General features: G+C 49.8%; 1 protein-coding gene across 8 annotated transcripts in view; it reads right to left on the bottom strand.

Moving 5' to 3' along the window:
• The window catches only part of RALGAPA1 (Ral GTPase activating protein catalytic subunit alpha 1), a 1,128,412-nt gene that overhangs the window by 783,219 nt on the left and 328,523 nt on the right, over window positions 1-16,670 (bottom strand). For all 8 annotated transcript variants that reach the window (XM_069638431.1, XM_069638437.1, XM_069638433.1 and 5 more), the window contains exon 13: window positions 11,128-11,276. In XM_069638431.1, coding sequence (XP_069494532.1) covers window positions 11,128-11,276 — 149 coding nt within the window. The remainder of the gene's footprint in view (window positions 1-11,127; window positions 11,277-16,670) is intronic.

The following is a 16,670-nucleotide window of genomic DNA, read 5'->3' as shown; positions in this document are numbered from 1 at the left end:
TCCAGTGAGCAGAGCCATGGTTATAGGATAAATCTAGTTAGCAGAGCTGCGGTTATAGGGTAAATGCAGAGCCACGGTTATAGGATCAATCGAGTGAGCAGAGGAGCAGTCATAGGATAAATACAGTGAGCAGAGCTGCGGTTATAGTAAAATATCCATCTAAGTCCGAGTTCTACCATACAGTTGAAACCAACACCAGAGGACATCAGAGCAGACCTCTTCGAAGAGCTGCAGTTCCAGGTTCGAGCCCTATGAAGGAAGGAAGCAGAGACGGATTCAGGCCAATGAAAGTCAATAGAGAAACGCAGTACAGGACCTGCAGAACCCTACTCTACCTGACACTGGGTACAGAGAATGGGAAACGCAATGAATAACACAGCAGCCCAGGACCTGGGGATAAGTACTCATGACACATGATTCAGGGAACTTGGCTCAGGAACCCGGTATGTACAAATCTTCCTTTACATGGCAAGCTACAAGATCCGGTGCCCCCCCCCGGTGTCAGAACAACTTCCCAGGGGGGTGACGCACAACACAGGAGCATAAGCACCGACTAAGAAGGCACATAGAAGGATGTAGGAACCCAACCAAGCAAATCCAGACAGGACAAAGTGCAAAACAGAGCAGCTGGCCAGCAAAAAACCATTCCACTATGGGGGTAACAGTGGAGGTGACTCAAGATGGCCCAGACGAAGAGCAGAGGTGGGGTACTGGTGCCAGGCCACCAATCTGGACCATGAAAGTTTCCTACCTCAAGGCACTAGGACCAGGAGGATAAAACAGGGTGACTGAGGAAAAAAGACTCAGGGACAACGTCAGCAAGCGACTCCCATTCTATTCACGGAAGAGGATCAGGGGAAGATTAACAGCTCAGGAAGGACATCTAGTAGGCAAACTGTCATGCCTGCTGGACATATCTCTGGACCGGGAACAACCTCTCCATACAGAATGAGTTACGCCCATAGAACCATTAAACCGTTGTATTCGAAATGGAGGTTGTTCGATGCATTGCCAGGAAAACGACGTCTGCATTTTTCACGTCGTTTAATTCACGTGACTTAGTTCCGTCACGTGTGTCACGGCAGTGCGTACATAAGCAGCGTGGAAACGTCGATCGCTGCTTCTGATTAATTCATTTTTGGCGTTTTGTAGCTGAACTCTGGACCTGCGTGCTCGCATTCCCTTCAGCAACTTCTTTGGCCTTTTGTAGCGTGTTTCCTCCACAAGCTAATTCCTGGAGCCGTGTATCCTGTTCGCGTGCCAAATCTCCACGCGGAAACGCTGTCTCCAAGCGCGGCTGTCCTGGCTGCGTGTACGCTGTCGCGTGCAATCCTGCACGTGGTTTTCTGAACTACTTTGAACCTTTGGTACCTGTGATAGTTAACAGGTGTACACCGATATTTTTTGTTCTTCGTTGGAAAGGAAGTATTTCATGAACTATTGGAAGGTGATTGTGCACAGTACTTTGGACGCTATCCTGTGGTGCACCAACCCGGTATCTAGCGTGAGCCTCATGCCGTTCTGGATAAGGCTCCCTTACTAATCTTCCCCTCCTTTGTCGTTGGTTCAACTCCTGGTTTTCGTCAAGAGACTTTTGTTGAATACTTCAGTTTTAGCCATAAGGTCAGTGTTTTGAATTAATGCTAATACTGTGCTATCATAGTCAGTTGAGTTTGGGACAGTTTCTTATGATACTTTATCTATCCTAGGCTGACTTCCGATACAATACCCACGCCCTTTCCAGTGATCCATCTCTCTGCCTGTTTCATCAGTCAGAGAGTTGTATCATTTGGAAGGTCTAATTTGACTTACCTACAATCAAGTCGTGTGAAAAAGGATCCGGAAGAGCCCCACCAATTGTATCCTTTTTTGGTTCCCGTATCCTTTTCAATTGATACATTGGTGATTTATGACACAAACATTGAAGCCTTTGCAAGAAACAAAGGACCCAGGGCTCAGACAGCACGGCCAAACTGGAGCCTGAAATTTACCAGCCCATGTTTGTGCTGAATTCTTCCATGATTCAGTTAAGAATGTAACAGAATTGAGGAATGCACAGGGTCTACCCTGCATATATGGCTGGCCTAAGCCAGCCTTCCAATCACACGCCAGGAAGAGACATTTGTTAGTGGCAAGGCAATCAGACTGGCCCATACAGTTAGTTTTGGGCAGTCTGGTGCAGAAGACCAGTCTAAATGAGTCCAAACCACTATAGATGGTGCTCGGCTGGGCTAAGAGTGAGCCAAAGTGGGCACAATGGCCATTGTAGGCCTGCCTCATGGTTTCCATAAACAAAGGGATGGGCCAAAACAAAATGGCTCTTAGTAGGGTTTCAAACACGCATTGGCACCGCAATGACTACCATACTGGTAAACTGTGCTGCTAATGCAGGAAAACTGTCTGTTTCCTGTCTGAAGCCACAACTAAATTACAGCTGCCACCGGCCTACCCACCAGTGCAATGTGTGATATCACTGTAGAGCCAAAATGAGGTGCTTAAAAGCATAGGAGCTGTATGGGCTACCATAGGACAGCAAGGGAAAAGGTGTTGCAATGGCAGCAGTCCCTATGATCATAAGGTCAACGATGCTAGAAAGGCCAACGAAGCGGACAAAGCAAAAGGTTTAGTGGTCCCTTAAAAACGGATAGAAAATGCATGTCCTGGGGAAGCTGGAAAGGATTCGCGGAAGGGGGGATACTCCTGACAGGGGACTTTAACCTGGCCTGGGACACCAGGATGGATAGGAGTGGCCAAGCAACTTCCAGAAGCCAAGGCACGTCAAAAACAGGAGAAGTTTACAGATATGACGCTGACAGATTTCTGGAGAGCAAAAAAAGGGAGTGAGGTTGGATATGACAATGCATTACTTACCGTGAAAGCATTTCTGATGGTTGTATCTGCTTAGATTCACATGCTGTGCATAGGTCCGACATCCAGTGGTCACTGCGGAGTATTGCATTTTGTTTTTCGTAGTCGAAAAGGGACGTCGACAAGGCGTGTCTGAAACACTATCCCTATAGTGACGTGCGTTGTACCCACAATCCCTCACGCGTCGAGGTCCCTCTGTTTGTATTTTTCTGCCCTGAGGGAGCCTTCTAGACGTGAGTGAGTACAGAAAAGAGAGAGAGATATAAAGGAAGTCTATGTTCCTTCCATCCGAGCGGGGAGGAAGGGTGGGCGCATGTGAATCTAAGCAGATACAACCATCAGAAATGCTTTTACGGTAAGTAATGCATTGTCTTCTGATGTTTGTTAATCTGCTTAGAATCACATGCTGTGCATAGACTAGCGAGCAGTACCCGGAGTTGGCGGTGGGTTATGAGAAGGAACAGTAGAGAAAAGGTGTCGTAATACTGCCTGTCCCACCTGGGAGTCAGATCTAGAGTGTGCATCTAGACAGTAGTGTTTTGTAAAGGTGTGCACAGAACTCCAGGTAGCCGCTTTGCAGATGGACTCAAGGGGAACATTTGCAATGAATGCTATGGATGCCCCCGTGCCTCGAGTAGAGTGTGCTCTTGGCCTAAAGGGCAGTTCTCTCTTAGCAAGAGTATAGCAGAGAGTGATGCATTGAACAATCCATCTAGAAATAGTGGACTTTGAAATCGCATCTCCTTCTCTTCCTGCTGCCACCGAGACGAAGAACTGATTAGTCTTCCTCAGTGGTCTGGTTCTTTCCATGTAGAACATGACCGCTCTGCGTACATCTAGTGTGTGCAGAGTCCTTTCTCCCAAATTGGAAGGATTTTGAAAGAACGTTGGTAGTTCTATAGATTGGTTTACGTGGAATTTAGAAATAAATTTCGGGGCAAACCTAGGGTGAGTGGTAGAACCACCTTATCTCTGTGAACTGTAACGAAGGGGTCTAGAATAGAAAGAGCCTGAAGTTCACTTACTCTCCTGATGGAGGTGATAGCTATTAAAAAAGCAGTCTTAAGAGTGAGGTGTTTAAGAAATGCTTTGTGCATGGGTTCGAATGGAGAGCCCATGAGTCTGGTAAGTACCACATTAAGGTCCCATCCGGGAGCTGGGTCAGCTATCGGGGGGTGTATTCTTTTTACTCCCTCCATGAAGGCTTTTATAACAGGGATCCTCCACCACGACACCTTGAGTTGGGAAGTGGTGTATGCAGAAAGTGCCGCTAGGTGGACTTTAATGGAGTTAAACACTAGACCTGAATCCAAAAGGTGGGTCAGGTATAGGACAACATGTGTGGGAGAGCAGTCAATAGGGTTGATGCTTTTACTCCTGCACCAGATGACAAATCTTTTCCACTTGCTAGAATAGCAGTGGCGAGTGTTAGGTTTTCTGGCTTCCCTGAGGATGTCCATGCATTTTTGCGGCAGCTGTAGATGTCCGAACTCTATGATTTCAGGAGCCAAGCTGCTAAGTTCATGTTCTGGGGGCATGGATGCAGAGTCCTGCCCTTGTCCTGAGACAGCATGTTGTACGGGCAGGGGAGTCTCACTGGGGGAGATAGAGACATCTCCATCAAGTGAGCGAACCATGGTTGACGGGCCCACATTGGGGCCACTAGTATCATGGTTACTTGTTCCTGGTGCATCTTGTGCACCACCCTGTTGAGAAGGGAAGTCGGGGGAAAAGCGTAAACAAATTTCCCTGACCATTGCATCGACAGACCGTTCCCCTTGGATTGGTTCTGGGGGTACCTGGAGGCGTAACTTAGGCATTGTGAGTTTTCCAGGGTTGCAAACAGGTCTATTTCTGGGAATCCCCATTGTGTGAAGACGTCGAAGACGATGTCTTTGTGCAGGCGCCATTCGTACTCTTCGGGCAGGGGGAAATCTCTGCTGAGTTTGTCTGCCAGCAGATTGAGTTCCCCGGGTACATGTAGTGATAGTAGGAACATGTCCTGTTTGAGAGCCCACTTCCATATATTTTGGGCCAGCTTGGACAGGCCTGGAGAGTGGGTGCCCCCCTGCTTGTTGATGTAGTACATGGCTGTGGTGCTGTCTGTAAGGACCATTACTGTTTTGCCTTGTAGGTGTTCCTGGAAGGCTCTTAGCGCCTTCAACACAGCTAGTAGCTCCAGTAGATGTATGTGTTTGGATGCTACGTTCGGAGTCCACACTCCGTGAGCAGTCTGATGGGATAGGTGCGCCCCCCATCCTGTGAGGGATGCGTCTGTGGTTAGAGTGGCTTCCGCCGCGGGTGTGGCAAAGGGTTTCCCTTTTTCCATGTTTTCCTTTGTCCACCACCGTAGCGAGAGAACCAAGGCTTGCGAGACCACCACTAGATCCTCCCATAGTCCGCTGGCCTGACACCACTGGCTGTTGAGCCACTCTTGCATTGGGCGCATGCGCAGGCGCGCGTGAGGTACCAAATAAATACACGACGCCATCATTCCTAGCAAGCGCATTGCTTTGCGTACCGTCACCTCTCGACCGGTCACATATTGAGGGATCTGAAACAGCATGTTTTGGACCCTCTCTTTGGAGGGGAAGACGAGGCCGTCCTTTGTTTGAATTAGAGCCCCTAGGAATTGCTTGATTTGACTGGGGTCTAGACTGGACTTCTTTTCGTTGATGGAGAAGCCCAACTGGAACAAAAGGTCTACCGTCTTTTGGGTATTGGAGAAGCATGTTTCGTAAGAATCCCCTGTTATGAGCCAGTCGTCGAGGTAAGGGTAAACTGGGATGGACAACCTGCGCAGGTGGGCCGCTGCCACCGCCAGCACCTTCGTGAATACCCTTGGTGCTGATGCTATGCCGAAGGGTAGCACTTTGAACTGGTAGTGTTTGCCCTCTATCATGAACCTGAGGTATTTTCTGTGCGCTGGCAACATTAAAATATGAAAGTATGCATCTTTCATGTCCAATGTTGTCATGTAATCTCCCTGAGAAAGCAGTGGGATCACTTCCTGTAAGGTTACCATACGAAACTTTTGGGGTTTGATAAACTTGTTCGCTGGGCGCAGATCTAATACAGGGCGCATGGTTAGATCCTTTTTGGGTACAAGGAAGTACACTGAATAAATACCTTCCGTTACCTGAGATAGAGGCACGACCTCTATGGCTCCTTTTTCCAGCAGTTGTTGTACTTCTTGGAGAAGGATGGCAAGATGTTCCGGTGTCATGTGACGTCCCCTCGGGGGTCTGTAGGATGGGGAACTGTTGAATTCGATACAGTATCCGTGGGCTACGGTGGAAAGTACCCATCGGTCTGACGTTATCTCCTCCCATGCAGGAAGAAAGGATGTTATCCGGCCCCCGACCGGTGTTGCATGGGAGGGGACGCGAATCTTCGCGTCACTTGGAGTTGTTGGGGGCTTGGGAGCCTCTGGGGGTGGATCCCCGACCTCTCCCTTTACCCCGGCGTTGGCCTCTTTGGCTGTACTGCCCACTATTGGTCTGGTAATTGGTGGCAGGGTATTGTTGATGCTGACTTTGTTGTTGTTGGCGTTGGCCACGAAAAAAGCGTTTGTTGCCATAGCCGCGTCTGGTAGTGGGCTTAGAGATTTGGTCAAGAGTCTTGATAGTATCGAACTCTTTTAGCCATCTCTAGAGCTTCATCCACCGCTTTCCCGAAGAGGTTAGAGTCTTCCACAGGTTTATTTATTAAAGACGCCTGTGTCTCCGGTTTAAACCCTGAGTTGCGCAGCCATACATGGCGTTTTAGGAGTATTCCCTGCACCAGGGAACGTCCCGCTGTTTCTGCCGCGTCCAGAGAGTTTTTTACAATGCTCTGGTTCACCTGGGTTCCTTCGCCAATAGTTGAAAGTAGGCGTGTACGTAAAGGCTCCGGTGCTTCCTCAGCGTCCTTGCGCAGTTTGGCCCACTGCGCGTCTGCATAGCTAGCAAGCAAAGAATTGTTGTTCGCAATTCTTGCTGAGAAGGCAGCTGAGGAAGTTACTCTTTTTGCAAGGGCATATAGCCTTTTGCCCTCCTTGTCAGGGGGTGCCTCACTGGTGGAAAGTGGTACCCCTGCCCTCTTTCTAGTATTAGATACTACTAGGGAATCCGGAATGGAATGTCCCCTAATGTAGAGCGGGTCTGAGGGAGAAGGAGTGAAAAGTTTTTCAATTCTCGGATTGACCCCTCTGATCAATGCGGGAGTGGCCAGCGAAGGGATGATTCTTCTCTTCACTGAAGCTAGGAGGGGAATGGTCTGGCTGACCGGGGGTTTCTCTTTAATTACTCTTTCCACAAAGTCTAATTCTGGAGAGAGCTCCCCAGTGTCCAGTTCGAAATGTGCTGCTGCTCTGCGCAACAGTGCATTGAAAGTGGGCTGATCGTCAATTGGAGACGTGTTCCTAACCGGTGAATTGTCAGGAGGATTTAGGTTTAGGACATCAGTGTCGGAATATACTGATGGGGATTGCCAGGGGTGCGAAGGTCCTTCTTCTGTGTTTTCTCCGAAGCCTTCTTCTATAATGTCTGGCCTGTCTTCCAGACATTCCTCCTGGTTCTGTCCTTCTTCATCGTCCATGAAATCATCCTCCTCCTCCAAGTATTGTTCCTCCCCAGTGAGGTCGTATACATTATGGAAGTCTGAGGCTGTGTCCACCTGGGGATCGACTAGCCTCGGATTTTTGGCCCTGGGGTCCTCCTGAGGCCCTTCTCTAGTCCTCTTGGGAGTTTGAGAGGTCTGGGTATTCATAAACCTTTCCATCCTCTCCATACAGAGGTGGAGTCTTTCCATGGTTTCATGGGGTACCCCAGAGCGGTCTGGCGGGGGAAAAATAGAGTCATCTTGTTGGAAACGGCTCGACCTCTCCCAAAGCGTCGAGGAAAGTGTCCCGTCGCCCTCCGAAAAGCCTTCAGGTGTGCTGGGTGACCCCCCGACTGAAGGGGGTAGTCCCTGCCTTCCTTCGGGCTTTTTCGGCGTGTCTTTCGACTTGTGCGTAGCGCTCGACGTGCGTTTCGGCGTACGCTTTTGGGCGTCGGCTACAGCGATCCTCGCCAAGCTCTCGGCGACTTGTTTGTCGGCGACTCGTTTGTCGGCGGAAGCTTGCGTTTTTGACGCTACGGGTGTCGATCGCTCTACGGCGGTATGCGCCTTTTGTTGATGCGCGCCGGCCGATGGTTTGGGGGCGGCGCCCTTATTTGCCGAAAGCCCAGTCGCTGGTCGCGGCTGCGGTTGCGAGAGGGGCTTCGAACCTGAACGGTCCGAGGAGGCCGCCGGTGGAACCTGCGTCTCCTTGGGCGCCGAAGCTCTCTTCGTCTTAGACGAAGAAGAGGCGTGGGTTGTGTGCTTAAGTGTGTTTTTGTGTGCGTCAATGTCGCCGGGGTGTTCATCCCCATAAGCAGGGCGTGAGCCGAGCCCGTCGGGGCCGGGGACAGATGACTAAGCGCGCGAGCGCTCCTTAGAGGGGTTTTCGACTTCTGTAGCGGAGGTCGTGTTATCGCGTTCCTCGTCACTGTCGGTGGTAGCAGCGGCGGGTGAACCTTCGGCCTTCGACATCGCGTAGGCCGCCCACCTTTTAACCCTACGGTCTTTTAGAGTTTTAGGCTTAAGAAGCCGACAAGCCGCGCAACCTTCCTCCTTGTGATCGAGGGGCAAGCAGCGGTTACACCGTGAATGCTTGTCCTTCCAAGTAAATTTGCCTTTGCAAAGCGGGCAAAATCTAAAGGGTGTCCTCTCCATAGCCGAGGTAATAAATCGTGATAACCACCCCAAGGGAAAGGAAGGGGAAAGGGAAAGGCATTCTCAGAAAAGAACCAGAGATGTCCCACGACCCCACTCTCCCTACTGTATATGGCCCGCGAGGCCAGGCCACGTGTTCGGCAACGCCGAAGGATCTCCTCCGCTCGACCCTCCGTCGAAGATCTTGCTCGGCGGAGAAAAGCTTCACAACTGCGTCGAGGGAGGGAGTATGTGTTTAATATTAATGAGAAAACGACCAAAGGTCGAGGAGATGAAATTTGCAATGTCTCTCGAGGAGCTCCGCGTAAAGGCGACCAGTAGCTGGGCGGAAAAAAACAATCTGAGGGACCTCGACGCGTGAGGGATTGTGGGTACAACGCACGTCACTATAGGGATAGTGTTTCAGACACGCCTTGTCGACGTCCCTTTTCGACTACGAAAAACAAAATGCAATACTCCGCAGTGACCACTGGATGTCGGACCTATGCACAGCATGTGATTCTAAGCAGATTAACAAACATCAGAAATGTGTTTCTCCCACGTACACTACATTTTCCAGACTATATCTGGGGGCGGTGGGGGAGTGGGACTGGGGCCGTCATAAGAAATAGAGGTAGACCGGATCGCTCTATCTGATCATGCTCCCATAAGAGTTAAGCTAATGGGAGGGAAACGGGGCAGCCCACTGTAGTCATGAAAGCTGCAGAGAGAAATAATATGACAGTTGCACGAGAAAAGCTGAGAGAGAAAATTAGAGATTACTTCAAAATAAACACACAAGGCGCACCCCTGGACAATGTTTGGGACGCCTTTAAGGCAGTGGCCTGGGGGGAAATAATCTCACACAACGAACAGAGGTCTAAAGAGAAGGAAAGGCTTTCATGGCTAGGACGTACAACAACGGTTAAAATGGTGACTCTTCCCAGACTTCTGTGTACGTTTCAAACTCTCCCAATTGCAGTCCTGCAGAAATTCTTTTAAACAATGAATTCACTGATCTCTAAATTAGAAAGGCAAAATAAACGCCCCAGAATTTCCCTAGATCTACTTATGACCCCAATGCAAAGAGGGGGGGATGGGACTACAGAATGCAAACCGATATTACGAAGCGGCACAGTTGAGAGTGGTGCGGGAATGGTTCACAGAAAGCAAGGAAAAGATCTGGGTCCATATGGACAGGGTGGTGGTGGTGGGAGGCCCATTGGCAGGACTACTATGGCTATCGGGGAAAGATAGGCCCCAGAGTTCCAGACGTAGCGCAGTGCTACGGACAACATGTGACATATGGGATAGATGGCTAAAGAAGGGTCATCTATCCACATGCCCCTACCCATTTACTCCCATGTTTGGGAATCCCAGCTTCTCCCTGGGCATGGAAAAGGGGAAATTCAGTCAATGTCGGAAAGATGGTGGCTCAAAGAGGATTGGTTTATGAGATAAGATAAGAGACATGGTGTGGGATAGGGATGTAGCAATGTTCGAAGAATGCAAAGCACATATGGGAATAAAGGAAACTGATAGATTTGAATATACAAAGCTGAGACAATGGCTAAGACAACCTGAGATACATCATGCAGCGACTAGACTGACAAGATTTGAAACATATATAACCACACACTCCTAAGAACAAAAAATTAGGATCAAACATTCAATCCTATAGGAAAGTACAGCTAATCCGATCTGGACATACCAAGAAGCCTGGAATGGGACAATAGGAGGAGATATCCCACAGGAGCACTGGGAAGGGCTGTGCAGGAATATTCTGAAACTAACCAGGTCTACACAATTAAGAAAGGCATGGCACTACACACCTCAAAAACGACATCAAATTTATAATACAGTCTCCCAGGCATGTTGGAGGGGATGGGAAGGCGACAGTAAGCATATATTGGTGGGACTGCCCCAAGATTAAGGGATTCTGGGATGACATTATGGGTCAGAAAAAAATCGCATGATACCGGAACTACATACCCTCTCCCTGGAAGAAAGCATATGTGGACTATTAGACCCGGCATTGCACTCAATTTCGAAACCGCTGAAGAGAGCCGTGATGACAATACTAATAGCAGCATGGCTGTTGATAGGCACAAATTGGAAACAAATAGACCCACCCAGGGTGACACATTGGCTACATAAACTTTGGGATATAGTGGCAATGGAGTGGATCACATACCGGATACAAGGAGAAGCAGAGAAATCCAGGAGTGACTGGGGAGAAGTGGTGTAACAATGGTGCCCGCAAAACATCAGAACAGTGAATCTACGGTGAACTTGCATATGAAAATCAGATACAGCCCTATAGGAGCCCCGGAAACGTCTGACAGCTGGAACTTAAAAGCTAACATACTGTGTTAACCCAGGGGCTGGGGGCGGGGTGTAGATTAGATGTTGTAATACGTTCTAAAATGCCAATGAAAATATTTTAAAAAGGGACAGAAGAACCCCCAAAAACGAATTCTGCATCAGCATTCACAACTAGGGAGACAAGAGTTCAGAGGCTTTAGTCGCACATTTAGAGCTCACCAGGTCTTCTTGTCCATGGACACTTGCACTACCATAAAGCGATAGATGTTCAGCACACGCTTGCACATGTCGGTGTGCTCGTTCAGAAGACTTCTGTTCTCGTTCACTGGCTCCAGCAGGATAACATTTGCAGCATTCACAATGAACAACTAGAACAAAGAAAGTGTGTTACAAGAATGAGAGCCTTCAACTGAACAAGAGAAAAAACACAAAACCAAACCTCTGTCATGACTAGTCAGCTGCACCACTTAGCATACAGCTTGCATCTTACTCAAAGGTTTCCACACATCTCCTAGGACCCAATAAACGCCCCCCTTCACCCTGCCTCAATTTCCAAACAGTCTGATGTGCATGGGAGAGGCTGAAGACAGCATTGGACCGACCATAGGAAGTCTTTCTCCAGCACACTTCGATTTACCAGATAATTGGTGTGGGATTCCCAGAGTCTTATGCAATACCTCGGTCAGGCTGGCTCTCCTGCTTCACTTTCTCGCTGGAAGGTGCTGTGTTCGGCCACAGCCACCTAAACATGGCAAGAAGGAACAGGTTATTTACTTGTAACTGTTGTTCTCCAGCATGGGGTCTGGCATGGATCCACATGCTCATGAATATTCCCCGTCAGTCTGGGAATCCTCAGTAAAAGAAAAAACTACTGTTTTACTTTCACTTAAAACTGTCTTTCTCCTATAAAAGAAACACTGAGCTCTGGGTCATACTGCCCCCAGCCAATGACTGCCCTCTCGCTAAGCCCCTCCTCTGGCAGCCATCTTCAGATTTGGTAGCACGTAAAGTGGCAGCATGAACCGAGAAGAGGCGCAGAGGGGTAGGCGGAAGGGTTCACATATGAATCTATGACTGACCGATGCTGGAGAACAAAAGTTACAGTTAAGTGACTTGCTCCATTTTAGGCAAGATAGTATGCAGTACCCTTTGGATGCACTGCAATAACCCTGACCTCCTGGCAAAAGGGACCCAACCTTTGGTATAAGTGAACTACACAGGTAGGTAGTGTGGCTGAGCAGCCAGGCTTATCTCAAGAAGGGTCAATGTGAGCAGTAATGTTGTGAGACAGAGTTTCACAGTACTAGTCATTCAAATAAACTCTTACACTCAAGGTTTCTTGATAAAACAATTATTAATTTATTTCACAGTCAGTTATATAAGCCTTCTTCAGAAGGGAGTAATATATGCAACGTATTATACACTTAAAAACACACAGTTTCTCTAAATCAGAGGACACCAATTGGGGATGGCACACAGACACTTCCTACACCCGCGGGTGACCTTAATAGCTAGGACACAGTGGACATTTATGTATCAATGGTACATTTAGAGCAATACTGAGTTTGGTGTAAAAGATATATAGCGGAATAAAACAAAGGTTAACAAATAATTCACAAATTGGTCAGTACTTTTGGAACTTTCCAATGCAGAGTAAATTAACCCTTTCCTGGGTGAAAGGCCAAAGCACAAAGTCAGAGGTAAAGACGAGTCTTTTCCAGGGAGTCCGGACAGCCAATGTTAATTGCACAATGTCTAGGGGAGCTGAAGATCTGCTTTGTAGGAAGGTAAAAAGTCTTGCACAATGTTTTTAGAAAAGCTTGTAGAAGATAGAACATTTGAAGGGCCACAAGCTGGGAGGCTTGAGAGGGGCAAAGCTATGGCAAATCTGCAAGGTAACCAAAGAAGGTCTGAACTGAGAGCAAACAAGGCTACCCAACAAGAGGTACGTTCTCTTAGATTTTACAGTACCTCTGGTTAGAAGAAACGGTTCCAGCTGGCTTCTGTTCCCGTGCAGCTCTGAAGATCCCGTTGTTCCTGAGCCTCAGTCGTGGGGACAAGAGGGAGGAAGTCTGGGAACTCCTGCTCTGCAATGGGAAGGTCAGCGGCGGGCAATGGGCAAACTTCGATTCAGCGGTCCTTCTGTGTTTCAGCTCCTCGGGTACTACAGCAAATAGCAACACAGTGGTTCTTGGATACCACTCTGGACTTTCCTCGCATCTGGGGTCCAGCACTCTGTTGAGGTGGCTCAGGCTTGGTCAGTCCTGCTTCCTGGGAGTCCGGAGGATCTTCCTGGAGCTCTTGGCCAAGTTAAAAGCAACGCATACAATCTGGTGTTCCTCTCCCTGGCTACACGGTTTCCAGCAGCAACTCTGTGGAAATTTAACCAGCTCCGAGATGGATGTCCATGTGGCTTCCTTTGGAGTTGATTGGTCCCACCAACTCAAGGGGAGAAGTCGTCCTTGCAAGGGCTTCTCTGTCGATATGAATTTGGAGTTTCACCACAGCAGCAGGGCTTCACCGAGCAAACCAATGGTCCAGGAGTTGCAGCAGGCATCCTCTTCAAGTTCTTCAGTTCCTTCGTCCAGTGGTTGACTCTGCCTTCCAAGCCAAATGCCTTGCCTTTTATTCAGTTCTCTCCCATTCATTCCAGCCCAGCTGTCAGTCACCCAGCAGGGTGGCTGTCCTTGCCGGATAGTCAGCCAGCCAATTACCACAGGGTGCATTTGGGTCTCCTAGGAGACTAAGCACAGGGAGTTTCGGGCATCTCCTTCACTTCCTGCCTACCCCAGACACCCTGGAGCCAGATGCAGGCTTCACTCGTGAAACCCGCCAAAGGCAAAGCGATCAATAATCAATGAAACCTGGCGCGCGGAGTAAATCTCAAGAAGGACCTTTCCACAAGGAAATGGCGAAAAAAGAAGACCGGGCAATTTTGACAAAACGGACACCTGTGTGTGCCTTACCTGAGCTGCAATTGCAGCTCGCGTTAGAAACACACAATGGTAGTAAAAAGTAAACCACTGCCACCAGCCATTAATTGTAGAAAAGGTAACATTAAAATGTTACATGCGAAACTAGACAAAAATGGCACCTTTGGGTGCTTTACTGTAGCTGCGAACGCAGCCCGCGGTAAATGCACAGCACAGTAGTTAAAACGAACCCAAACCACTGCCATCAGCCATTCAGTGAGAAAAGGGTAACATCAAAAATGTTACATGAGAAGCTAGACAAAGGGGATACTAGGTAACCCCTCCAGCACCCTATTGTAAGATAGTGTGTGCTGGGTCTAGAAAGCTATAAATGTCAGTAAAGTCAATGTCACTTCACTGCTCTGGGAAGCAGTAGTTTATTCCAGAGAAGGCATTTAAACCTTGGGGAAATGTGAAAGACTTCCCTGTGCCACTGCACTGAAGGTTCTGTGTGACAATGTAAAAGATGATGCCTATGGAGTTTCTCAGACTCCACAACCCAAAGAAACAGTGTACAAAATCACATTAAAATACATGAGAAATTTGTAAAAAGGGTCTCACTCTCGGCAGGTGAAAAAAATCAAGTCGTCAAAATCCAGCCAAGTTGCTGTGGATCTCGAAGGTGGAGGGAATTAGCACATTTCTGAGAATTCTCCCTAACAATGAGTGTCCCCAATAGGGTCTTACTTCCCCTGACTGTTAGCCTGTACAGAATAAGTCTGCCTTAGGTTATACCGATCCTTAAATTGCCGATAGCTCCATTTAAAAGTATACAGGTTTTACCTGCCTAGAATAGCTGTATGCTTGAAACATGTTCTTTAGGTGTTGACTTTTGTGGAAAAATGGCCCTTGAGATTGTTGTAGATGCGCACTACAAAAAGCAACACAATTTTGTTGAAAACTTGAAATGTATGTGCGGCTGCAGCCGTGTGATTAAACCTGTTATGTGAAACATATTTTGAATGGCGTTAAACACACCGACTGCGCTCATTGCATACTTAGAATCTGACAAAGGTGTCTAGTTAATCCTCATTCAAGTTAAGCCAAAAACTAAGGGGTCGATTCATGGAATTAATGTGCCCCGAACATTCCCGCGCAGAGGTGCCAAAACGTGCGAATCGCAGGAAAAGTGTGAAAATCGCAGTGCAAGTGCGAAAATCGGAGGAAAACCAGCGCACAGCGATTCATGGAAGTCCGCGCGCGAGAAAAACATTGGATGTGCGCTAAAAATGTGCGCCGTGCACGCCGGCGCACAGGTCATCCAACAGCGTGCGCCACGGCCACTGCGAAATCGCACATAGCGCGGCGCACATCACAAAAGTAGGCGTAACACGGGGCGTAACACTCGGAATGGGGAACAATGCGTGAAAATATGGGCGTCACGGGGGAAGTACAGGAGGCAAGTGCGCGGAACGCCCACACGCTCGCCTACAACCCGTATTCATGGAATCGAATAGGGCAAACCAGCGCATGGTCAAAGACGCGCACAGGGCCAAACAAGTACGCCACAAGAAAGCAGGCGGTAGCGCCCCTGCGACTGAAAAAAATGTGCGCCAAAATGTGCGCTAACAAAAAGCACCCATATACAGCCATGATGAATGGCCCATAGAGTGGCCCTCTAGGACAAATGAGGTGCAAAGGGGCACCGACAAACACGGACACCCGCTGTGTGAAAAATAGCGTGTGCGCGTGTTCCTGGGTGCGTGGGAAGTTCCACACGCGATTAGCCTGGGTACGTGTACTTCGGGGTGCGCGGGAAGTTCCACACGCGATTAGCCTGGGTATGTGTACTACGGGGTGCGCAGGAAGTTCCACACACGATTGGCCTGGGTGGTGGGGGTGCGTGGGAAGTTCCACACGCGATTGGCCTGGGTACGTGTACTGTGGGGCGCGCGGGAAGTTCCACACGCGATTTCTGCAGGGTAAGTGTATTTCGGTGGTGCCGGGGAATGCTACACGTGATTTGGCCATGTGGGTCCCCCCAGGTGTTCCCTCTACACCCTCCACGGCCCCTGCAGGCAGCCCACACCACAGGGTACTACCCTGCACCCCTGCTCATGTCCCACCGGCAACCCATCCACCATGGCCATGCCCACCAGCCAACCCACATGTCACCTTGCACTACTGATCACCAACACATGTCTCCCACCACCCCCACCCCCCAGCAGTGCAGGGGCAGCCTCCACCAGGCCCCCACTCATGTCTCCCACCACCCCCACCCCCCAGCAGTGCAGGGGCCGCCTCCACCAGGCCCCCACCCATGTCTCCCACCACCCCCACCCCCCAGAGGCAGCCTCCACCAGGCCCCCACTCATGTCTCCCACCACCCCCACCCCCCAGCAGTGCAGGGGCAGCCTCCACCAGGCCCCCACTCATGTCTCCCACCACCCCCACTCCCCAGCCACCAGGGGCAGCCTCCACCAGGCCCCCACCCATGTCTACCACCACCCCCACCCACCAGCCACCAGGGGCAGCCTCCACCAGGCCCCCACCCATGTCCCCTATTACCCCCACCCCCCAGCAGTGCAGGGGCAGCCTCCACCAGGCCCCCGCCCATGTCTACCACCACCCCCAGCCACCAGGGGCAGCCTCCACCAGGCCCCCACCCATGTCCCCTATTACCCCCACCCCCCAGCAGTGCAGGGGCAGCCTCCACCAGGCCCCCACCCATGTCTACCACCACCCCCACCCCCCAGCCACCAGGGGCAGCCTCCACCAGGCCCCCACTCATGTCCCCTATTACCCCCACCCCCCAGCAGTGCAGGGGCAGCCTCCACCAGGCCCCCACTC

Source organism: Ambystoma mexicanum, chromosome 14 (assembly GCF_040938575.1).
Source record: "Ambystoma mexicanum isolate Mex_15411 chromosome 14, UKY_AmexF1_1, whole genome shotgun sequence".
Taxonomy (NCBI): Eukaryota; Metazoa; Chordata; class Amphibia; order Caudata; family Ambystomatidae; genus Ambystoma; species Ambystoma mexicanum.
The sequence above is the reverse complement of the archived record's forward strand: the minus strand, read 5'-3'. Positions and strand labels throughout refer to the sequence as shown.